Here is a 26,650-nt window from a genome sequence, read left to right as displayed (position 1 = left end):
AACACTATGGATCCATCTGAGTCCTTAGTCTTCAGTGATTTCATTATTGGCTCAATCTCCCTCTCGACAGTATCAAAGAGGAGTATTTGAGACATCGATCTCGGAAATGCATTTTACGAGAGAGTGACACAATTCCCTGTAGAAACTAAGTTTTTATTTAATTCACCAACAATGCTCAGAAAGTGACTGTTAAATACTGTACATATATCTGACTAATCAGTAACAGATATATTTTTACTACAAAATGACTTTATATTGCCGATCTTGTGCTGCTGACTATATGGTTTTAATTTTATCCTGTGATTTACCTATTCTATTTGCATACCACATAATCTTTGCCTTGCTAATAACATTCTTCAGCACCTTACAATACTGTTTGTAATGGGCTACTGTAGCTCGATTGTGACTACTTCTAACATTTTGATATAATTCCGGCTTTGTTCTATATGGTATCTTTATCCCACTAGTCAGCCCCCCAGGCTGCCTTTCGCTGCTACTACCGCATTCACAATGTTCTAATGGAAAGCAACTCTCAAAGAGCATGAGAAATTCGTTAAGGAAAGCATTATATTTTTCATCTATGTTATCGGCACTATACACATCCTGCCATTCTTGTTCCTTAATGAGGTTTAAAAATCTCTATTGCCATTGCCTTGGCTTTTCCCTACATAGTTTGTAATTGTATGTGACAATTGTTTGAGTACAAAAGCCTTTTACTGATAAAATTTGTGCATCATGGTCTGAAAAGCCATTGACCCTTTAACTAACAGAATGCCCATCTAGTAATAGAGAATAAATAAAAATATTGTCTATGACTGTGCTACTGTTCCCCTGCACCCTAGTTGGAAAAAACACAGTCTGCATCAGATCATATGAGTTTAGGAGATCTACATACATTCTTTTTCTTGCACAATCATGTACAAATTTAATACTGAACTCACCACATATAACTAATTTTTGGTATTTCCTATAAAGTGAACCAAGAAATGATCTAAAATCAGAGTTAGGGGAGCTATAAACAACAGCAATTAGAGGTTCAGTTTCATTAAATTCAACTGCCAATGCACAACATTCAAATATCTGTTCAGTTCAGCGCCATGATACATCTGTGAGCTCAAACTGACTACTGTTTTTTTAACATACATGGCCACTCGCCCACTCCACGAGGAACTCCTTGAAAAACAGCCAACTAATCTACGTCCTGGTAAAGGAAGACTCTGAACTGTCAAATTACTTAAGTGGTGCTTCGATATACCAATAATGTCAGAGTCAGCATCTATAAACAGTTCACTAACGTCATCTCTAACACCTCTTAAATTTTGATGAAATATGCTAATTCCTTCTCTACTTGGATACCCGACCTCCTCTGACGGTGAGTCCTTAGTTAGAGGGACTTCCTTTAATTCAGTATACCTGTCAGCTGACTTCAATACAAAAAAAAGGTGCAGCTCTAACATCAACCACTACAGGAATACTTTCCATGAGTAAACCTTATTTCTTTAAAGTCTCAAACGCAAATGTATAAAACAGCTTCAAGAGTGATTACTTCACACATGAGTTAATGTGTTAAACAGGGTATTACAAAAAGGTACGGACAAACTTTCAGGAAACATTCCTCACACACAAAGAAAGAAAATATGTTATGTGGATGTGTGTCCGGAAACGCTTACTTTCCGTGTTAGACCTCATTTTATTACTTCTCTTCAAATCACATTAATCATGGAATGGAAACACACAGCAACAGAATGTACCAGCGTGACTTCAAACACTTTGTTACAGGAAATGTTCAAAATGTCCTCCGTTAGCGAGGATACATGCATCCACCCTCCGTCGCATGGAATCCCTGATGCGCTGATGCAGCCCTGGAGAATGGCGTATTGTATCACAGCCGTCCACAATACGAGCACGAAGAGTCTCTACATTTGGTACCGGGGTTGCGTAGACAAGAGCTTTCAAATGCCCCCATAAATGAAAGTCAAGAGGGTTGAGGTCAGGAGAGCGTGGAGGCCATGGAATTGGTCCGCCTCTACCAATCCATCGCTCACCGAATCTGTTGTTGAGAAGCGTACGAACACTTCGACTGAAATGTGCAGGAGCTCCATCGTGCATGAACCACATGTTGTGTCGTACTTGTAAAGACACATGTTCTAGCAGAACAGGTAGAGTATCCCATATGAAATCATGATAACGTGCTCCACTGAGTGTAGGTGGAAGAACATGGGGCCCAATCGAGACATCACCAACAATGCCTGCCCAAACGTTCATAGAAAATCTGTGTTGATGACGTGATTGCACAATTGCGTGCCCATTCTCGTCAGCCCACACACGTTGATTGTGAAAATTTACAATTTGATCACATTGGAATGAAGTCTCATCCATAAAGAGAACATGTGCACTGAAATGAGGATTGACACATTCTTGGATGAACCATTCGCAGAAGTGTACCCGTGGAGACCAATCAGCTGCTGATAGTGCCTGCACACGCTGTACGTGGTACGGAAACAACTGGTTCTCCCGTAGCACTCTCCATACAGTGACGTGGTCAACGTTACCTTGTACAGCAGCAACTTCTCTGACGCCGACATTAGGGTTATCGTCAACTGCACAAAGAATTGCCTCGTCCATTGCAGGTGTCCTCGTCGTTCTACGCCTTCGCTAGTCGCGAGTCGTAGGCTGGAATGTTCCGTGCTCCCTAAGACGCCAATCAATTGCTTCGAACGTCTTCCTATCGGGACACCTTTGTTCTGGAAATATGTTGATACAAATGTACCGCGCCACGGCTATTGCCCTGTGCTAATCCATACATCAAATGGGCATCTGCCAACTCCGCATGTGTAAACATTGCACTGACTGCAAAACCACGTTCGTGATGAACACTAACCTGTCGATGCTACGTACTGATGTGCTTGATGCTAGTACTGTAGAGCAATGAGTCGCATATCAACACAAGCACCGAAGTCAACATTACCTTCCTTCAATTGGGCCAACTGGCAGTGAATCGAGGAAGTACAGTACATACTGCCGAAACTAAAATGAGCTCTAACACGGAAATTAAGCGTTTCCACACACATGTCCACACAACATCTTTTCTTTATTTGTGTGTGAGTAATGTTTCCTGAAAGTTTGGCCGTACCTTTCTGTAACACCCTGAATATCTCACGTTAAGCATGTAACTGAGAAAAAATTACGAAAGGTTTGAAATTATGCTTTAAGTTTGTTAGAAGTTGGTAAGTGCTTACATTATAAAAGACTGCATGAATAGACTGGAACAAAGCGCTGCATTTTAAGTAGACTTTCATGTACCTCAATGTTTATCACTTTATAACTCCTGAAGAATGCACCATATAATTTTCTATTGTAGTACATTCAGTAGTATATGTGGGTACTGCTTGCAAACAGAGTTACTGGTACAGAAGTACAAAGTACATCATGCCTGATTATACAATTTTACTGCATAAGCCATCAATATGCAGTGAACGATAAACCTTTTTCTTTTCACCATTTGGTAGGGGCTGTCAGTGAGAAAAAGTTTTGAAAAAGTTTGATGTTATATTTAAAGTCAATTGGAAGTCATTAAGTGCTCTCATGCTCAAATACTGAATGAATAAACTCAGGGTATTTGTGCATCAGTTTTCTGCCTCGATACGAACACTTTCTGAGTGCAATACTTGTCTTATTGTGATAATCTTCTAACATAAGATTATACCTCTTAATGAATATATTATGACAGTTTTTTAAATTTTTTAAATTCAGTCAATAATTACATGAAATACAGAAATTCAAATTTTTTTTGTCGCTGGAAGTTAACAGGTACACAATATGCAAGTGGTACTGCGTCCTGGGGTCATCACTTGGTAATAGAAATAATGAGCTGCCGAGTGCTTTTTTTTCTAATATTATGACAAATTTCACTTTCACTGTACTGTCTTCGGACCCACAGGGACATGAAAAATAAAATAATTGACTGTCATACAACCTAAGGCACACAACACTGTTACAGCACCACATTTAAAACATACCTGGTAGTAGTTTTGTGCATCAGGGTATTTGATGCTTAGTTATTTAACACCCACCACAATGAGACCTCAGAATGGTTCCATTAAAAAAAAAAAATCACCAAAACAGGATTCCTGGGTGTTTTGACTTCATGGTGTGTCACAATTTTTTCAAAGTGTCTTTATAGCACTGTGCGCTGATTGTGGTTTCACACTCGAGGAAGTCATTAGGCAGAGGGGCCCTGCAGTTGAAGAAGCAGATCGTCACGAAATTACTGGAACCTGGTGGACAGCGGGGGAGACGTGGGATGCTTCCACTGATGGCTTTGCTGTTTGCCCCCTGGGCTCGAAATGGTGGTACCACGTTTTGTCCTCTGTGACGATATGGGACAGAAATGCAAGCCCTTCCTCACGATACTGCAGCAGATGACTCAGACTCGATGCCATTCTGTCCATTTCTTATCCCTTCGCCACGTGATGTGGCACCCACTGTGCACAAATTCTGCAGGTAGGCACACGGTCTTTGACAATAGCATGCACGGATGACGACGATGTTGTTCGGTTTGTGGGGCACTCAACTTGATGGTTATCGGCGCCTGAACGAATTCCCTACCTTTGCTCAGTCCAATCTCGCCACTTTCACGAATGACGATGAAATGATGAGGACGAGACAAACACTCGGTCCTTTCGAGGCAGGTGAAAATCCCTGACCCTGCCGGGAATCGAACCCGCGACCCCGTGCTCGAGAAGTGAGAATGCGACCACGAGGCCACGAGCTGCGGACAGCACGCACGGAGCCACGGCTAATACTGATCTGAACACGAATTTCGTCCTCAGCATTCGACTGTTTGCCCAAATAAGGCCACCAATCTGCCTTACATCGGGAGTAATGCCTCGACGGGTCAGTCACGAACACGGATTGTCTCGCAGTGACGAGTGCCATTCCCAGAATTTCCTCTGCCACTCACGAACATGCATCAGAGACGTGCAGTATTTACTGCACACGGTGGAAGTGCGATGACGAATTCCGCATACTTCGGCACCCTCAGCCGCCAGAAAACAAACCGTGTTCTCTCTGCTCTTCTCTGCTTTCCTCCGTGTCAACAGCTGGATGAACACACTAGAGCAGTCAGCCAACAACCGAGGTCAAAACCCAACGACTGCTTGCATCTCTGATATATGGCACTTGGCCACTCTCCTACAACATTGGTGACTACTGAAATGTAACAATAGTGGGGCCAGCTGTCAGGCAGACTACGTACTCATATTATGGGGAGCTTTTCGTCTTTATTTGACTGCCCTTCATATTTCTGTTAACTGTAAGGATCTGAAGATGGAATGTAAACTGACTGCTACATAAGAGATATAAGCAAACTGGATGGACAATAAAATCTGTCATACAGCCACTGATTGAAGATTTCTTGCAAGAGAGACAATGTAATTTTTTGCAAAAAGGTGTTGTCTTTTTGCAGTAATATCTAGTTAGCAACTTTGTTACCATTTACAATGTAAGACTGCAGTCCACATTAAGATGACATCACTTATACATAATACCCGAACTGTAATTAAATCTAGCAGAAGGTGGAGAGTTCACCAAACCCACCAAAGAGAACCATATGTGTAACCTCTGCTGATCCTACTGAAGATGAAGGTGTAAGTCCACAGAATGAGTTGCAAAAGAGAAGTGACTGACACAGACAACTGTTTTAATTTGTTTTTCACTGAGTGCCATAGTCAAGAGAGGGAGGGGGGGAAAGATCACCCATTTCCACTAAGAAATCAAATTTCTCCCATGTTCTTTTCTTTTTTCACATTAGCTACAAGCCTTCCTTGTTAAAATTTTATGAACCGTCGCATTCACCAGGAAGATCTGGTGAGATGGTGTAACGAAGCAGGGTTGCCCACTGTTTTTCCTGTTTTGGTTTTACACTGCTTCAGTAACTTAGTTAAGCAATGAAATTTTATTTATTTATTTATTTATTTATTTATTTTTTCATTTTCACTACTCAGATTCCGACTACAGATTCTGTGGCCTTCAGCCTCATAGTACAGAATGCAGAAATAGTTTAAATAAAATTCCCCTAATAAAATTTATTATTTCAGTACATTCTAATGTCTATTCTGAAAGTAATGAGCTAATTAGTTTTATTGGAAATGCATCCTATTAAAAGTTATGAACAATGACTTATATTGTGCAGTAAATATTAAGTAAAATTCGAGTGAGCTAATAGATTGAATTCAGCTATAAGACTGTATCCAAAAGAAAGCCTAAATTTCACTGATTCCAGCAAAGTGTTTAAATTAACCAAAAGTCTATTAGTTAACTAGATATTAACACTTGAAATCTGTAGCCTGTATGACTATCAGTGCCAATTGTGACCAAACTACTAAATAATTCCCTCCAGTCTCAACTTTGTAAGTGCATTAATTAAGAATTAAGTACATTTGAATATGTAAAAATTATTGTTCAAGAGGGCTGCCACGGTTATAAGTCAGGAATTCCCACTGCAGATGCATAAGTTAGTTCTGCATATTTAAATTGATACAGCTCACTCATGTTATTTAAATAATAAAACCCAGTAGTTAACTTCAAAACCAATTAGAAAGGATCATTTTAACCCTGGGAAATTATAAACTATAATATATTAACAGAAATAGTCAAATATTCAAGCACTCGTCTATATAAGGTCCGAGCTGGTCAGATTCTTACGAAGCAAAAGTGCGGCAAGTCGGTTAATTTTTCCGGTCGGTACCAAAAAAGTGTAATTGTGAACATTGTTAAAGACTGGAAGTTTTTGACCTACCTAATGTGACGATTAAGTGTAAGAGGCCTGGTCACACGAATATTGTGTGTGTGAGTGATAACAAATAAATCGCACTGTGGTTGACGTAAATGTTCAACAATGAATACGGTCTTGACTTTTGATTTTGGAAAACTTAAATCTAGGATCCCGGCTTCTTAACTTCAATGTGATTTAGGTGAAACGGACGCAGCTACTGGGAAGACAATATCGAATAAGCAAAGCAAGGTAGGTCGGGAACACTGGGCGAGGAAATGTTTCAATACTGGTACATCCGGTTGTGACGTGAACCTTAAGAGGCACTAATACAAGGCTACAGCCCGGCACGTTACAATGGGGTACTCACTTGAAGACGACGTCCTGCATGTCTGTCACCGTCACCCCCAAGCTCTGCAGCAGCACGTTCAGGAACAGCGGCGTCTGTGTCTGCTGGTTCGAACCCGAGTCGCCTCCACTCAGAGAAAAGCTCAGGTGAACCTGCGAGCGAAAGTTTCCAAATCACTTGCCAGCACAATATAAGATTACCGTATTTACTCGAATCTAAGCCGCACTTTTTTTCCGGTTTTTGTAATCCAAAAACCCGCCTGCGGCTTAGAATCGAGTGCAAAGCAAGCGGAAGTTCTGAAAAATGTTGATAGGTGCCGCCACAACTAACTTCTGCCATCGAATATATGTAGCGCTACACAAGCATGCTTTGTGGGCACAAAAATACTGGCGCCAAAACCTCTGCATCAGTAAATAAATTTAAAAAAAATGTAGAAGACGAGCTTTTTTTTTCTCCGCCCCGAGTTTCGACCACTGCATTTTCATACATTATCCAACGAAGTAAATACAAATTCCGTATTGTTCATCTTCGAATGTAGCAGAATTTCAATGTACTACGAAAATCCGACTGGCAAGACTGTTAGGGATGTTTGTCAATATGGCCAACTCTACGTTCCGAGTTTTTTCCTACCTGTGAGAAGAGATGGTTGCTAATAGGAACCTGATGAAATGTGAATCACATGCAGTATTCTCTTCACCATAAGAATAATACGAATATAAACATTTTGCCATGTATTCTTTCGTGTTTGCTGCTCTCTCATTTAAATCCTGTCTGCGTAATAAACTACGAAACTAGAGTGAGACAACAGCAAACGCGGAAGAATATACGTATCGTGTCATGTTTATATTCGTATTATTCTTATGCCTAATAGTGATACAGTCAGAAGTGAAGCACGGCAACTAACTAGATTTTAAATGTAAGATGACTAATTTCTGTGCAGAATTTGATGTACTAAAGAAGCGGCCGCAAAGATTTTCAAACGGAGGAAAATTTTCGCAAAACTCTCGTTCAGAACATGTTCTATCATACGCATGTTCTATCATACGCATTTGGTTCTTTTTGATCATTATCAAAGAAAGCAGCAGTGTAAGTAACAACAAATAGCAGTCTCTTGCCATTGTTTCGCTAATGAGACGATTCCTCTTTTTTTTTTTTTTTTAAGCGGCGGTAGCGCGCACAAAAGCAAGTCATGCCGCGAGCGGCGACAGGCCGTAAACACGCACTATCAAAATGCGACAAACAATGCATTACACAGTACAGTAATGCATTTTCAGCTTAGAGTGACGTAAACACCTATAACAAAGAAAACTGCACTTATCAGATCAAAGCAAAATAAGCAATCGATTCAAACCAGACGAAGCACGTGAAAAAGGAAGGGTACCCGTATAAATACGGACGGAGCGCCTGACGCATAGCAATGGCTACCTGGTAAAGCTTAACTGCTAAGCTTACGACTCGAGCCAAACTACTGTAGCTGTATCGTCTTTCATTCGACCTAAACTGTGTCTCATATTACAATGGACCAACTTTGTTTCGATTTGGAGGTGCGGCCTAAAACTTTTCTCTCCCCTTGAATTTCGAGTCTCAAATTTCAGGTGCGGCTTAGATACGGGTAATTTTTTTTTTCCTTTATTTCGAGTCTCATTTTTCAGGTGCGGCTTAGATTCGAGTGCGGCTTAGATTCGAGTAAATACGGTACTCGAGGAACGTCATTTTAATTGAGCACCGAGGGGCGTGCCTATGTATAGAGTGCACCGACCGCAAATAACGTTGTCTTGTACCATTGAATTATTGTTTTATAGCTGTGAGCCCATACCTATTCCTTCCTTGTTGCTTCAGCTAGCCTAATGATAATTTGTGTTGACATATGTCAAGAGAGCAGAGTAGAAATATGTAATGAACAGCGAGTTAAATGAGAGGGGGGGAGGGGGGGGGGGGGGAATATCCTACCCGTGCAATAAAATGATACAGATTCCAAGCTAGCAGCACAATCTCAAATCTCACAGTTAGGTAGTTATCTATCAGATAGTTAGTAACCGAACAAGTGGTTGGCTGGGATCTGATTCAACTGCACTGTTTAATGTTTCAAGTGGATTGTTACTGTGGGGTGACACCTTTACATAGCAACAGAGTGATACAATGGAAGTTTAGTTCAGATTAAACTATTATTTTGTTCATACATCTTGGTAACATAAAGACAGCTATTCTAAGTACACTGTTGGTCCCTCGTGTAATGAAATACAGCACTCCTGCTTGAGGGTCAATTTTTATTTCATTACATACAAACTGATTGGGCAACCTACACACTGTCGGAAAGAGAAAGATCTACTGTTTCAATTACTACTGCCGACGGATGCTCTTGTGCCATGAGACGACAAGTTTGCAGTTTTAAGTTACCATTTGCCGAATGTGCACTACTGTTTCCAACTTGTGCAGGGTCTTGCTTTAAATGAAAAAGATACTGAATTTTGTGGCAATGCTGTAAGAAAGATGGCGGATGAAATTTAGATCAATTTTTAATCTTAGTGGGAAGTTGAATACACACACTGTTCACATATAGGGTCTGCTAAATCCCCAAGAAACACTGCAACACGAGAGACTCCTCGAAGCTAAATGTGTTTTTTGCCATCCTCATTGCCACTTCAACATCTGAGCACTTTCAGAATGATCTCTTCCGCAACTGTGGATAAGTTGCATAGGAGAAGGTGGTCTGGGTCTCGTGTCCTAAACACTGTTATCTCCTCGCATCATGCCTCACGGCTTTTTCTCGTGGGGCTCTGAGGGGAGGGTGGGGGCCAAACAAGCAAATGAAGCAGTTTACTTCATGGCTCTATAGCTGAGCTGCAGGACTGAATCGCAGCTACAGGACACTCTACAGCATGAGACAAATCTTTGCATATGAGACAAATTTAGCAACCACGTATGTACTCACCGTGTGGCAGCAGAACAGTTACAAGTGTCTTTAAACTTTAAAATTTTCTGTTTCCACATGTACTTAGTTTATTCAAATCCAACTTCTATTGCATGAAATACAAATCAGTTTTAAACTTTATGAATCTTTCTGAATGACCCTGCATTTTAAAACCATTTTCTTCTTCCATTTTTTATACCGGATTTTTGATACTAGATAACATGTAGGTAAAATGTAAAATCACATTCAAAACACAGATTACGTAAGAGGCATGCCTGTCAGGGAGGGCAGCAATCTGTCACCGATTCTTTTGTGTACGGGAATGTGTTACTGTTAGGTGAGTGTCGGGAGATTTGGGATGACTTGGAAGCATTTCTATTTTGTGCAATTAATGGCAGCTGCTTTAAATCTGGACATATTCAAAGTAATCCGTAAGGTAAGAGACACATTCCCGTTATGTCGAAATACATTCTCACTGGTATTTTCTCGTGTTTTGTCGTGTTGATAAAATATCTAGGTGTAAAACTGAGAAACAACACAAACTGGAATGGGCACACAAGGTCAGCTGTAGGGAAAGTGACTGACCAACTATCATTTAGTGAGAGACTTCTACGAATTTGCAGCATGTCTACAATGGAGAAGGTGCACAGAAAGCTCGTGTAACCCATTCAAGAGTACTGTGTCAGTACTTGGGATCCCCACAGTCAGATTAAAGAAAGATGCTGAAGTAGTTCAAAAGGACCATTTGTCAGTTTGATCAGTAAGAGTACTACAGAGTACAGCTTTGCGGCCTAGGATGAGAATCGGTGGAGGGAAAAAAGACAGGCCACTTCGCAATATGCTACTGGGGAATTTTAGACTACTAGCATTTGCAACAGACCACAGAACAATTCTACTGCTTCCACCCTTCACACTGTACAAGGACACGAAGGATGAAATAAGGGAACTCTACATCTACACACACACTCTGCAAGCCACCGTACGGTGCACAGCGGACGGTACCTCGTTCTGCTACCGGTCATTTCCTTTCCTACGCTACTCGCAAATCGAGCAAGTAAAAATGACTTTCTATACACCTTTGTATGAGCTCTAATTTTTCTTATCCAGTCTACAAACCGTGGAAAATTGAGGATGGAATGTAACAATATCGTGAAAAGGAAAGGTGCTACACGTCATATAGTGGAGATGCTGAGTCACAGACAGGCACAACAAGAAGACTGTAAAAAATTACATTCCATGTGGCAGTGGCATTTCTCAACAAGAAAATGTGCCATGTCACAAGGCCAGAAGTGTGATAGAACACAGTGGCCGGTTGATGTGCTAGCCCCTCCCCACCAATTTGCCAAAACTGAACCCAATGGATGCAGATGAACATGGCATCAGAGCTCATCCCCCAGGACAGGCACTGCTTAGACAAGGTGGATAAACCACTCTTACTTCTACTTGTGACAGCCGACATAACCGACACGGCTAATTCGGTAGCCAATAGCTTCTTCCACATTCCCAAAGTGCGAGACAGTATTAGCGTTCTATCGGAGGTCAAATGATTTACTAGCCATCTCATCATAAAGAGCTGTGGGAGTGTGAGTTAAAACAAGTTATTGTTGTGTATTAGGTATTTGATTAAAAGAAACACTGTGTCATTTGATTTTTGCAATTGAAATCAGCATAAATTTACTACCGATTCAGGGTAGTGTACAGTGATACGGGAACAAACAAACACACAAAATGTTTGAAAATATTGTGAAATTTTTGAGAATGGGCAAATAAACATGCATAATAAAATTCGAATTGTGTCCATGTCCACCACTTGTCACGGATTATTGAATAATCGACATAAGTACAAAGTTGTATAAGAAACTTTTTCATAAAGATCTCACGCGCTGGAAGCATTTTGTTAGTGACGAGGTGAAAACTGCAATAAACAACTCACTTAATGAACTGAAGACAGCCAACTACAACACATGAATTCTAAAGTTCACGGACACTTATGACAAATGCTGAAATAAGAGAGATGATTATGAACAGAAGTACAGCATGTTTTATGTTTTGTCAACATTTTGTTGATAAAATAAACTTTTTTAATTTATTACAGCCAAAAGCACATTCCTTTCTGGAGTACTGTCTTAGTTGATGTGGAACAAGGTTGAAGGTCTTCTGCAAAATGATGAATGTAATGATGTTTCATGACAGGTTGACAGGCAGCAAAGATGGAAGCTGTGGTACTTCAACCTTAAATGAAGCTAAATTCATCAGCAACTATCTGGACAATGAGGCAGATCTGATAGTTCAAGATTCTTCCAGATATCTTCACTGTACGAAGGACGTTCAGTAACTAACAAGAAAATCTGCATTAGGGGCGAACACTGTAGGAAAAGTTGGCAAACTATCAGGCAATTTTATCAGTTATTTGAAAAAAAAAGAAAAGAAAGAAAGAAAGAAAGCAAACATAACCTATTTTGTTCATTTCAAAATATCAGTTCTGTATGAACACACACAATGGGAGAGCAACATTCAGTGATAAAACTATATGTGAAAAAGTTGGGAATTTATTCAAGAATGCTCAAATAGTACAGTGAAAGATGTTTAAGCTGTGGAAGCACATATAAGTGGATTGAACAGATTAAATTAGTCAGTGCAAGTGACACGCTATTCATAACCCCAGCCTGAAATCTTAACTTATGCACTACATCATTGTATAAACCGGAAAAAAAAATTATGAAAATTGGTAATTTGTGAAAAATCAATATTCAGACTGTGCGTTTTATGAGTCTAGCTAGACACACAAACTGTGTTTGAGCTGAGTCATAAGATAACTGGTAAGTCCATAAAGATGCCAATGTGTGTTTGTTCTGAAACTGAAACAATGGTTTTAAATTGAAGGTGTTAAGTTTCTAGAAAACATAATGTCAGATGAGATGTGCATATGTGGTGCATTTCAATAATTATTCTTGTTCTTGTGTTGTAAATAAAACCACCTTTTCTTGCTGCAACTTCATTTATTTTTCCCAGACGTGTTTCGCCTTTTTCTCGCTTTAAGGCACCTATAATGATACAGTTTTGTTATTTTTAGATTATTGAACAGTTCACATTATGTTTTTTTATGTAAATAACTAATAACTTACAGTATGCTGTGATCTGTTTTTCAGATCACAACAAACTGTAACTAATTACTTATTTACATAAAAAACATGACGTGAACTGTTTGATAATCTAAAAATAACAAAACTGTATCGTTATAGATCCCAGTGAAGACACCTTAGAGCAAGAAAAAGGTGAAACGCATCTGGGAAAAATAAATTACGTTGTAGCAAGAATAGATGTTATAAAACAAGTATTTCTGTGCTTGATGCAGTGGATGACCACACAAACAAACTTATTATTCTTGTTGTTCAACAAATGTTAATAAAAAAGAAACCACTGTGAGTGAAGGAGGAAATATCAAGAACAATGTCAATGGCATTCATTGCAGAAAGAAGTAGAAAACAAACGTTACAAGCAGTCATTTCAGGTAAGTTATGCCCTAACATGAGTTTGTAGTGCAAATTATTGTCAACCCTTGAAAACTTTTACTTATTTTTTACCCTTTGGACAACTCACCTCTACAACAAGCTACCACATATTTTGGTAAAAGCAATGAGGAATTTGCAAATTAGGGACTGGTAATTGCGTTCCTTCAGCAAAGACAGTCAAATGTAAATTGTGGCTGGTTGCTGCCATACTCTATAAACATTCTCTCCAAGGTGTATTGAAATTTGTCGTAAGTTCTCAGCCTACTTTCACTACTTGAGAAGAGTCTCATGAAAAATGAGTGATTGTAGGACAATGAAAACCTGGGAAAGCATTTGGAAGGACATGTGGAAGAGAAGTAATGAATATACCATTGAAAAAATGAACACATTTTAATTTCCACTTGGGATGATAATATCTGTTAGTGCATACTATGTTTACATTCCAGCTTACAAACAGTGCTCAAACTGATGGTCATCTAAATCCGTGACAGGCTGAAAGTTTGTACAGATACCACTTAGCTATTGTTTGCAGCACTTTACGAAATGTGGAGCGTGTAATATTCAGCTGTTATGAGACACTGCTCGAAGATTGCACATTGCGATCAGCATTTCCTGCCTCAGCACAATTGGCCATTTGCCTCACTCAGTCCCCAAACTGCCAGTTAATTCCAACTTCTAATTCACATTCTTCAACCACAGTGTGGGAAGAGGACCTGTTTGTATCCCTTCAATGCGTCAATACTTGCAAAGAGCAGCAGCTGTACTGCAATTGTTTTGATGAAACAGCTTTGGTTATCCAGACCCATGTTCACTGTCTGCAGTGTAATACAAACGTATGCTTGTGTTTCAACCTTATGTCGCTGTACCACCACCTGCTCTTACAAGGAATCAGCAGGACCGTGGGGTCGGGGATTTGTCCGCAATTTGTGTGGTGGAAGAGGACTCCTAACACCTCACGTGGTTAAAATATTAGGACGATCCAAAGTTTCTTAGGTGCCTTACGAGTATAAAATGTTCGTACACTGCCGAGCTGCCGTCTGCCCTAGGCGTTTAGGGCTTGGAGTCTTACGCCAGAGGTCTCGTGTTCGATTCCTCCTGTGGCACTTTTTTCCCCCTTCTGTTTCATTTTCTTTCGTTATTCCACCAATTATTCAGAAAGATTCAAAAACCTACATTATCTTTAAAAAATTGATTGAATAAAAGTTATTTTCTTTTTGTGCAACAACACAATTCATGGCGGTTGGTTTTCCAGTTTTCATTGTAAAGTATACGAGGAGAAACATTGCCTTTTTAATCAGAATAACAAAGTCGTTTGGAAAACATTCAATTTTTATACATATAATAATTATAAACAAGAACCGCAGTGGTAATTATCATTAAAACAAACGAAGCAATACTTTTTGCGACATCTTGCGCAACATATAAAAGTGGATTTTTTACAATCACAGAGTGTTTGCAATAAATCTGTACAAAAACATGCCCCATTAACATTTACGAAAATGTTTCGAGTTTCTGACAATTTTGAGGCAAAGCAGGCATATTGAATCATGTCTTGGAATATTGGTGACAATAATTGATGGTGAATTATAGAATGAATTTTTATACAGTCTTCCCGGGAATTAATTTCACGATTCTCCTGTAACAATGCGCTGCAATTTTGCAAGCAATAGAAGAAAAAAAAAGTGCCGGAGGAGGAATCGAACTCGAGACCTTGGGCATAAGGGTCCGAGCGCTAACCATGTATGCCAGACAGCGGCTCGGCAGTGGACTAACATTTTGTACTCATAAGGCGCCTAAGAAACTTTGGATTGATTTTTCTCGGGATTTTCCAAGTAGTGTGTCCTAATATTTTAACCATGTGAGGTGTTAGGGGTCCTCGTTCACCACACAAAATTGCGGACAAATCCCCAACCCCATGGTCGTGCTGTCCCCTTGTTAGTGGCAAGTCATTACTCTAACACGACTAACAATGCAAATCTTGCAGTGCACGGTCTGAGCATCATTCCTGTAAAGTTGGGTACCCATATGGTAAATAGTTTTGCATCTACACTGACAAAGTTGGGTACCCATACAGTAAATACTTTTGCGTTACACTGACTTAAGGGCAGTTAGAACGGAAAATTCTTTTTTACATTTTCGGATTTTTATCTGATTAAAAAATCTGCAATTTTTCGAATAAAATGATTATATATATAAACTCACATGGAAAGTATTTTATTTTTTAAAATATAAGCTACACGGGTTGAAAATGTTAAAATTGTTATATGCATTACTTCCAGATCTAATAAAATTGGTAATTATTTATATGGAAGGCTGTGGATTGCTGTGTTATAAAGGTCATCTCCAGAAGAGGATGGGCATCAGGTTGAGGAAGTTGAAACAAAGTTTGAAAGACAAGAAACTTTCTGATGGTAAAACCATAAGAGGCAGGCTGACAGACAAAATGATTGATGAACTATGGCAGTATTATGGGATGGCCATTAGAAATAATACTGAGGATTGTTGGGAATGAAGCAGGCATTATGGGCTACGTTTTTCCACAGACTGTCAACTGCTGAAAAACAAGTACACCACCTTTGCCCTCCTGGACCTGATTTGTGGTGCAATTACCGCATCACCCAGTACTCTAAGAGTTCATACAGCCATAAATATTCCATCCCAGCAGCAGTCTTGAATATCATAAAACCTATTTACAGAGACCTGGCAAATCCTGAGTTACTGAAGAAGTAGTTGCACGGTCAGACTCTAAATCCCAATTAGCCGTTCAATACTCTTATATGGACTCGCTTACAAAAACAAAAAATTGTTGTAATGAAGATACTAAAGTGTGGGGTCAGTGATACTGTTATTGCTTTTAATGATGGCAACATTGGTAGGGTGAAAGTGCTACATCATATGGGAATTAATCCTGGAGCAAACGGCATCAGAGAAATTGCACGGAAGGACAAGGTTCGCATCGACAAAGCAGTGTATGCAGCACAGTTGGCCACTAAGGAGCCAATAAAGACGAAAAAACTAGGAAAAAGATCAAGAGGATGATATTCAGTACCCTGCAGTCTTTTGAAACTTTAGAAGCCATTCCTAAAAACTTACATTTCGTGTTGCATTTTTCCCTAAATCTCAGAAACCACTTCGAGTAGAGTATTCAAATTTTCAGTGAGTAATAACATACATATCCTGAGTCAACTAAACTAAAAGAAGAACATAATCTTATGTAAAATTAAAATTATTTACGATAATGTACAAAAAAGTACACAAAATTTTAACCGTGCAATTAAAAAATTGCATTTCTAAAAGAAGCGCCTGAAATGCAATTATTGTAGTTCAGTAGACTCAGAACATACAGTTTAATGTCCTGTAAAAGTCTCATGTCAATGGTTACAGTAGTTCCTGAAATACAGGGAAGCCATGTCATTAAATTTAACATTGTTGGGATAGGGCGTTCCAACTCCCCTGAAGTAGTGAAAGTTTAATCTTAACTGCCCTGTACTCCATAAATGTAGCAACTGTTCAAATGGTTCAAATGGCTCTGAGCACTATGGGACTCAACTGCTGTGGTCATCAGTCCCCTAGAACTTAGAACTACTTAAACCTAACTAACCTAAGGACATCACACACAGCCATGCCCGAGGCAGGATTCGAACCTGCGACCGTAGCAGTCGCACGGTTCCGGACTGCGCGCCTAGAACCGCGAGACCACCGTGGCCGGCCGTAGCAACTGTTCACGGGATTTTTTTTTTTACCACTGGATACGGAGAACAGGTCTACGAGAACCTTTTTGCATCAAAACTACTTTCTGTAATACTGACCTCTTCCCCTAGGGATGCACAGACTACAAACTGACAACGTTTCCAAATATTAAAGAGAAATACCATTAAGTTTTTCTTAAATAACACTTTTTTACAATGAGCCAAAATGATTTCTGTTAAGGGAACACTAAAAAATATTTACGTATCATAATAGTTTGCTCGGTTCACGTGTAGCATCTCACCTTAAGTGGTGAGAAGTGCAGGAGATCGTAAAAGTTCTTCAGCTCCTGTGAAGACTGCATCGACACGTGACTCTGGAGAGGCTCCTCGACCACCTTTAAGTCGGCTGCAAACTGTTCTGCCTGAAAACAAATTAAATGTCATTTTAGTTGAAAATAACATTTATCAAACAACTGTCCTTATAAATGCTGTTACCAAAATTTTAAGTTTCGCAAAGACAGATCTGAAATACTTGGAATAATTATAGGTAACTAGAGTCACTGCAGTAAATTGAGTGCATAAACTACTCTGACTCCACCAGACGAAGAGCATCAATTAATTTGATCAGTACAGCACACACATTTACCTCCTGCACGTCACTGAGTTCGTCTGCCATGAATAGCTGGATGAGGCTGTTGATGAAGCCCAAGTCGAGCTTTATGTGGAACTCCTGGATAAGCACCTTGAAATACTTGAACTGCTGCACAGGGCTGTGCTCCATTATCCTCTGCACAATGCTCACCTCCGCGAAGGGCTTCAGCGCTGTAAAACAGAGTTCACGATCACATTAGAACTCACTTTCATTGGCTGTGGTCACGAATACACAGTCCGGGCACATTAATGTGATCACCGTCTACGTTTGATATCAGCGTCCAATAACCACTTTCAGATTGTAGGTGACTGCATTAGCAGTGGAGGGTGTAATGGTACTCTAATTACGTAACCATTATGACACCTCACCTGAACCTCTCGATACCAGTAATATTCTACTGTGTTTCTGTAAAGTAGTTCACATGTTTCTAAGACAACATTCAGATTTGATTTCATTAATGTAGAGATACTTTGATTCATTGATATGTTTATATTGCAATGATATTATTCTTATGTGTATTCTTTATTTTGTCACTATGATCTTTGATGTACCTGTAACTCTTGATTTTTGGGCACGTAAGCAGTAGTTAGTTAGAGAGTCGGACCTTCAGAAGGTCAAGTCTTGGACGTCATGTTGGAAAGACGTAGTCAGCTTATAAAATGTGAACTTTAACAGTGAGGAAGATGTTTTCAAGTATGTTTTGTATCGTGAAGTGATGTTTTGTGCGTCACGTGATATTGCAATAAAAGCAATAAAAAGGAAGTGTAACTTAAATTCGGAGAGTGCTGATTTTTTTTTTTTTTTTTTTTTTTTTTTTTTTTTTTTTTTTTTTTTTTTTATCACCATTGTCCTACAAAAGTGTAATCTCAAGAATGGTTTGTGAAGCGCATCTACAAAACTTTTGAATATAGCAGAATAAAACCTAGGCCTTTTTGCATCCGAGCTTGGAATCATCACCACCTAGATTTTCGACGATTGAGCCATGATTTTACAATGAGACCAGCGTGGGAAATACGAAAAGATGAGTGCCTAGTTTATTCATTATTAAATGAAATGACTTTATTAACTAAGCTCTAATGACACGTGCCACATAATAACTTAGTTGTTGCCCAAAAATGCAGTATTTAGCAGTGTGAGCAACACCACAATCATTATTAAATTTTGACCTTTGTTGTAGTCGGGTTGTTAGAAGGGCATATAAAGCCATAACACAGAAATGAAGCGATTTATCTGGTGTCCAAAGGGTTCCCACCACTGGCTTTCAGGTCAAGGATGAAAGGCTAAGTTTATAAACCATTCATGTGCAGCCATAGTTAAAGTACACTGTGCATGGTGGTGGTGGTGCTGTCCAAAACTGATGTCGAGAGGTCTGTGGCGCACCACAACCCACAGACGACAGGGGTGGACAGTGGCTCAGGAGATATGTAAGATGGAACAGATGTGCAACTGTCGGACAACTGAACACCCGCATGAACCGAGCTGCCACCGACACTATCTTTTACACGAATGTTCAGTAAAAATTGCTGCATACGGGCCTCTGCAGCAGATGTCTGGATCGCCCACCCGTGCTGACTGCTGTTCATTGGCAACAGAGGCTGAACTTTGCATGCCAATACTTCAACTGGACATCTAGTGAGTAGCGACAAGTTGCCTTTTCAGCTGCCAGCACGAGTTTCTTAGAAGTAGATACCTTAGGGGTTGCGAAGCAACTCAAATCGCTTGATACAGGCAAGTCTTCAGGTCCAGATTGTATACCGATTAGGTTCCTTTCAGATTACGCTGATACAATAGCTCCCTACTTAGCACTCGTATACAACCGCTCGCTCACCGATAGATCTGTACCTACAGATTGGAAAATTGCGCAGGTCGCACAAGTGTTTAAGAAAGGTAGTAGGAGTAATCCGTCGAACTACAGACCTATATCATTGACGTCTGTTTGCAGTAGGGTTTTGGAGCATATATTGTATTCAAACATTATGAATCACCTCGAAGGGAATAATCTATCGATACGTAATCAGCACGGTTTCAGAAAACATCGTTCTTGTGCAACGCAGCTAGCTCTTTATTTGCACGAAGTAATGGCCGCTATCGACAGGGGATCTCAGGTTGATTCCGTATTTCTGGATTTCCGGAAAGCTTTTGACACCGTTCCTCACAACTGATTTCTAATCAAAGTGCAGGCCTATGGGGTATCGTCTCAGTTGTGCGACTGGATTCGTGATTTCCTGTCAGGAAGGTCGCAGATCGTAGTAATAGACGGCAAATCATCGAGTAAAACTGAAGTGATATCAGGTGTTCCCCAGAGAAGCGTCCTGGGACCTCTGCTGTTCCTGACCTATATAAATGACCTGGGTGACAATCTGAGCAGTTCTCTTAGGTTGTTCGCAGATGATGCTGTAATTTACCATCTAGTACGGTCGTCCGAAGACCAGTATCAGTTGCAAAGCGATTTAGAAAAGATTGTTGTATGGTGTGGCAGGTGGCAGTTGAAGCTAAATAACGAAAAGTGTGTAGTGATCCACACGAGTTCCAAAAGAAATCCATTGGAATTTGATTACTCGATAAATAGTACAATTCTCAAGGCTGTCAATTCAACTAAGTACCAGGGTGTTAAAATTACGAACAACTTCAGTTGGAAAGACCACATAGATAATATTGTGGGGAAGGCGAGCCAAAGGTTGCGTTTCGTTGGCAGGACACTTAGAAGATGCAACAAGTCCACTAAAGAGACAGCTTACACTACACTCGTTCGTCCTCTGTTAGAATATTGCTGCGCGGTGTGGGATCATTACCAGGTGGGATTGACGGAGGACATCGAAAGGGTGCAAAAAAGGGCAGCTCGTTTTGTATTATCGCATAATAGGGGAGAGAGTGTGGCAGATATGATATGCGAGTTGGGATGGAAGTCATTAAAGCAAAGACATTTTTCGTCGTGGCGGGATCTATTTACGAAATTTCAGTCACCAACTTTCTCCTCCGAATGCAAAAATATTTTGTTGAGCCCAAACTACATAGGTAGAAATGGTCATCAAAATATAATAAGACAAATCAGAGCTCAAACAGAAAGGTTTAGTTGTTCGTTTTTCCCGCGCGCTGTTCGGGAGTGGAATGGTAGAGGGATAGTATGATTGTGGTTCGATGAACCCTCTGCCAAGCACTTAAACGTGAATTGCATAGTAATCATGTAGATGTAGATGTAGATGAATATGTTTTATGGAAAATTGAACAGAGAGCCATTAACGAACATATGTAAGGAAGGGATACGGGCTGGAGGGAGGAGCATTATGATCTGGGGAATGTTTTTGTGGTGTTCCCTGGGTTGATTTCGTCATTCTGTAAGGCACAATAGTTGAAACAGGTATGCATCTATCCTTAGGGAAGACCTCCACCCTATACGCAGTTTGGTTTTCCTCGGTACGATGGCATCTACCAGCAGGACAATGCAAAGTGTCGCACAGCTCAAAGTTTATCTGCACGATACAAAGAGCACCGAGAGAGAGTATCACACTCCCGTGGTCACCAAACTCTCTGGGTTTAAACCCAATTGAGGAGGCACGGGACCACCTCGATCGGCTGCTCGTGCTACGTATCCTCAGCTGAGAAACCTACAGCAGCTAGGCACAGCACTAAAGTTGGGTTGGGTTGGCTTGGCATGGCATCGCTGTTGGTACCTTCCAGAACCTCACTGACTTCCTTCTTGCACGTCTCCAGTGGTCTGTGCTGCAGAAGGTGGTTATTTAGGCTTCTCACAGGAGGTCGTATTAGTGCGAGTGCACAGCGTAGTTATACAAGCAGCCACCCTCTCGTCTGTTGCTTTTACTTGTACTCAGTAGACACTCTCCACCACATCAAAATATAACTCTAAAGCTATAATAGTCAGAGAATTCTTTGGTACACAAAGATGACCGCAAAAACTTTCTATCATTTGGGAACCTTCAACTCACTAAAAAAAAAAAAAAAAAAAAAAAAAAAAACATGCAGATACAACATTGTAGCATAAGAAACTGCTCAGTCCTGTAGCCAAAGAAGCCCGCTGCAATAAGAGCACTATTTCAAATGTGTTTCTACTCCTCCTAAGATAACTCAGTAAGACATCAAAGTTTTCAGTAACATCACGCTAACAGTACAAAAATGTGTCTCAGCAGTGACACATGAACACTGACTACTGTTGACAATGTTGTTGATAACATCAGTGGGCAAGTTGACACATTGTTGTCTACCAACCCAAGTTCATCACAGGATCAACATAGCCCAGCTTTAACCAACACTTTTTCGCCTTTTTTCACACCAGATCTCCAGTTGCTTTCTAGTTCACCTTATCTCTCGCCATATAATTTTATTTTCATTTTCATTTCAGCCTCATGTTACACTTTCCACCTTCTAATACCATGTCACCCTCACAACATCCCCACAACGACCCCATTAAGTTTTATTTACTTTTCCCTCCGCAAATGTGCCTTCGCCCTAGCCAGATTACACTCCCATATTTTATTTTCTCAGGCTTGTCTGACATTTGGCATTACCCCCAAAGGCCTCACACTTAAAGTTCCCATCTCTGGCTGCAACCCTTCTTTCCATCAGTCCCTATACCAGTTCCTAACTGAACAATCCATTGCCCTCACCCACCTAATCCTTCACCTACACATCAACTCAGCTAACGAACACACCCATCAACTCCTATCCTTAATAAAAGTCCTCAATCTTTCCTCTCCCACATGCACACCAGCTGTTCAGAGCATCCTCCTACAGGCCAATCGCAAATTAGAACAGCATGCAACCCTCCACCTCAAAAAACTATCCAATCTCCTGGTTTCCCACCTCCGGAAAGGCAACTCACTCACCCTTCACAACCTTTCCAGCAAACCTCAACCACCTCTCATTGCACACAAACCCAGTCTCTCCCATCTACTCAATCTCCCACTTCCAGCTCCACTCCCCCCAAAACCTCAAAATTCCAATCAACACAATCTGGAACCACAACACCCTAATTCAGTAGTTAACCTTTCCTCCAAACCTCTCTCCCAATCCGAAACCTCTGTCCTATTCAAAGGCCTCCACCTTCAGCCCCACTCCCAGATTCAACCAAACCGCCCTCGTCAAAGATTTACTGTCCTACACCCGCACTCTCTGCTGGAAATATCACTTTGCCACGAAGAAAAATGATCCTAATCCTACTCCCAATGATCCAACTCCCCAAGACACTATCAAAATTGAACCCTGCCTGGAACAGTTCCATCCTCCGTCACAGCGGGACCCACCTCCTCTTCCTCAAAATCACCCACTCCAAACCTTCCAGGAATTTCTGACTTCCAGCCTTGCCTCTCAATCCTTCTTAAAAAACCTTAATCCTACTCCCAACATCACCACTGCTGAAGCCCAGGCTATCCATGATCTGAAGGCTGACCGTTCCATCGTCATTCTTCCGGCGGACAAGGGTTCCACGACCGTGGTACTTTATCGTCGGGAGTATGTGGCTGAGGGACTGCGTCAGCTTTCAGAGGACACTACATACAAAGTTTGCCAAGGTAATCCCATTCCTGATGTCCAGGCGAAGCTTCAAGGAATCCTCAGAACCTTAGGCCCCCTACAAAACCTTTCACCTGACTCCATCAACCTCCTGACCCCACCAACACCCCGCACCCCTACCTTCTACCTTCTTCCTAAAATTCACAAACCCAATCATCCCGGCCGTCCCATTGTAGCTGGTTACCAAGCCCCCACGGAACGTATCTCTGCCTACGTAGATCAACACCTTCAACCCATTACATGCAGTCTCCCATCCTTCATCAAAGACACCAACCACTTTCTCGAATGCCTGGAATCCCTACACAGTCTGTTACCCCCGCAAACCATCCTTGTAACCATTGATGCCACTTCCTTATACACAAATATCCCGCACGTCCAGGGCCTCGCTGCGATGGAGCACTTCCTTTCACGCCGATCACCTGCCACCCTACCTAAAACCTCTTTCTTCATTACCTTAGCCAGCTTCATCCTGACCCACAACTTCTTCACTTTTGAAGGCCAGACATACCAACAACTAAATGGAACAGCTATGGGTACCAGGATGGCCCCCTCGTACACCAACCTATTCATGGGCTGCTTAGAGGAAGCCTTCTTGGTTACCCAGGCCTGCCAACCCAAAGTTTGGTACAGATTTATTGATGACATCTTCATGATCTGGACTCACAGTGAAGAAGAACTCCAGAATTTCCTCTCCAACCTCAACTCCTTTGGTTCCATCAGATTCAAATCCCATGCTACTTTCCTTGACGTTGACCTCCACCTGTCCAATGGCCAGCTTCACACGTCCGTCCACATCAAACCCACCAACAAGCAACAGTACCTCCATTATGACAGCTGCCACCCATTCCACATCAAACGGTCCCTTCCCTACAGCCTAGGTCTTCATGGCAAACGAATCTGCTCCAGTCCGGAATCCCTGAACCATTACACCAACTACCTGAAAACAGCTTTCGCATCCCGCAACTACCCTCCTGACCTGGTACAGAAGCAAATAACCAGAGCCACTTCCTCATCCTCTCAAACCCAGAACCTCCCACAGAAGAACCACGAAAGTGCCCCACTTGTGACAGGATACTTTCCGGGACTGGACCAGACTCTGAATGTGGCTCTCCAGCAGGGATAAGACTTCCTCAAATCCTGCCCTGAAATGAGATCCATCCTTCATGAAATCTTCCCCACTCCACGAAGAGTGTCTTTCCGCCGTCCACCTATCTTTCCCTCTCCTTCCCTCTTTCCTGACGAAGCAACCGTTGGTTGCGAAAGCCAGAATTTTGTGTGTTTGTTTGTGTGTCTATAGACCTGCCAGCGCTTTTGTTTGGTAAGTCTCATTATCTTTGTTTTTAGATATATTTTTCCCACGTGGAATGTTTCCCTCTATATATATATATATATATATATATATATATATATATATATATATATATATATATATATATATATATATATATGTATGCAGACATTTGAAAATGCAAAGAGGTTGGGCAGAGATGTCAGTCGAGGCGAAAGTACAGAGGCAAAGATGTTGTTGAATGACAGGTGAGGTACGAGTGGCGGCAACTTGAAATTAACAGACGTTGAGGCCTGGTGGGCAACGGGAAGAGAATATATTGAAGGGCAAGTTCCCATCTCCAGAGTTGTGATACGTTGGTGTCAGTGGGAAGTATCCAGATAACCCAGACGTTCGTAGTATTATTGGGGTTTCCGTCGTATGAAAGCTGTGAGTGCCCTTGCAAAGGCACTCACCTATCTGTATATTAAATGATCAACTTATGAGACGAGACCTATTCTTTGAAAGACATTTGTTTTATATAATTTACGTAACAGTAAAGATGCGCATCTAGCGTGGATGCTAATACATCAATTGCGCAGTCAAAGAAACATTTTAACAGGAGCTGAACGGAACGTTCCGCTTCGATCTCAATAAAAGAAGACAGTAAAAACTTTTGTAGATCTTCAGATTTTATCGTACTTCTGCTTGTAATGTGAAAGCGTAAAGAAGGTAGTCTTTAAGCGAAAAAAGTGAGCGGCTTGCCAGCGTGCAGACAACATTATTAATTAATAAAATTTGACTAATTTATGTTCGATACTGTAAACTGGCGAGTTATTGTTATGAAGGTGTTTAACGGTGCAAGAATTGTCTTGAAGGAAGGAGAAAAGTAATGACTGTAATCTGTGACAAAAACGTGAACCAAGGAGCTAGCACAGGACAGGCTGAAATCTGATCGCACCATACAGTTAGAAAAGTACTTATGTATGTTATACTGTTTATAAATAAGCCCTAATTGCTTGTGAGAATTGTTTGAATATATTTAGTGTTTACCAGGTCTCTTATTATTTTTGTAAATATCAAACAGCCTTTACTACAGCAGAGAATACTGCGGCATCCTGGTTGTAGACAAAAGGCCCTTCTTGTCTTCTATACAACTCAACTCATAGCTGCCCCATTTATTAATGATTTCATTTGCAAATGCAATTTTTTTATTGTTCATTGTTCAAGGTCCCTTAGGTAATTATAAAATTCATACTGATTATGTAAAGAAATCCGGGTTGTTGTTCTCCAAATAGTAGAAGCCTTTGCGTAATCAAAAAACTAGCCGCCTCCTGACAACGATCAGGAGCCAACCAGAAGACGGACGTCTTCGACCGCTTTCGTGTTTCCTGTGGCAAAGCTGTGCCAAACTGGGAACACAATATAGTGCACGGCCAGCACATCTTGGCACAGTGTTACACCGTCCGGGTTATCTGGATACTTCCCACTGACACCAACCTATTAGGACTCCGGAGATGGGAAATTGCCCTTCAATATATTCTCCCTTCCCGTTACCCACCAGGCCTGAACCTCCGCTAATTTCAAGTTACCGCTCCTCGTACCTCACCTGTCATTCAACAACATCTTTGCCTCTGTACTTCCACCTCAACTGACATCTCTGCCCAATCTCTTTGCATTTGCATGTGTGTGTGTGTGTGTGTGTGTGTGTGTGTGTGTGTGTGTGTGTGCCTGTGTGTGTGTGTGGGGGGGGGGGGGTGTCTGTGTCTGTGTGCGTGCGTGCGTGCATGCATGCATGCGTGCGTGCGCACGTGCTGCATTGGAGGGCAGCGTGGAAGGTAAAAATCGTAGAGGGAGACCAAGAGATGAATAGACTAAGCAGATTCAGAAGGATAAAGGTTGCAGTAAGTACTGGGAGATGAAGTTTGCACAGGATAGAGTAGCATGGAGAGCTGCATCAAACCAGTCTCAG

At 41.0% G+C, this 26,650-nt stretch overlaps 1 protein-coding gene across 1 annotated transcript in view; it reads right to left on the bottom strand.

The window, feature by feature from the left end:
- The window catches only part of LOC126215376 (intermembrane lipid transfer protein Vps13), a 442,186-nt gene that overhangs the window by 54,370 nt on the left and 361,166 nt on the right, over positions 1 to 26,650 (bottom strand). The window contains exons 52-54 of the mRNA XM_049942070.1: positions 17,880 to 18,055; positions 17,536 to 17,655; positions 7,143 to 7,273 (exon numbers count right to left, since the gene is read on the bottom strand). Coding sequence (XP_049798027.1) covers positions 7,143 to 7,273; positions 17,536 to 17,655; positions 17,880 to 18,055 — 427 coding nt within the window. The remainder of the gene's footprint in view (positions 1 to 7,142; positions 7,274 to 17,535; positions 17,656 to 17,879; positions 18,056 to 26,650) is intronic.

The sequence above is a fragment of the Schistocerca nitens genome, chromosome 12 (genome assembly GCF_023898315.1).
Source record: "Schistocerca nitens isolate TAMUIC-IGC-003100 chromosome 12, iqSchNite1.1, whole genome shotgun sequence".
NCBI classification, from domain to species: Eukaryota; Metazoa; Arthropoda; class Insecta; order Orthoptera; family Acrididae; genus Schistocerca; species Schistocerca nitens.
Note: the sequence above shows the minus strand (reverse complement) of the source record. Positions and strands in the feature narration are given on the sequence as shown.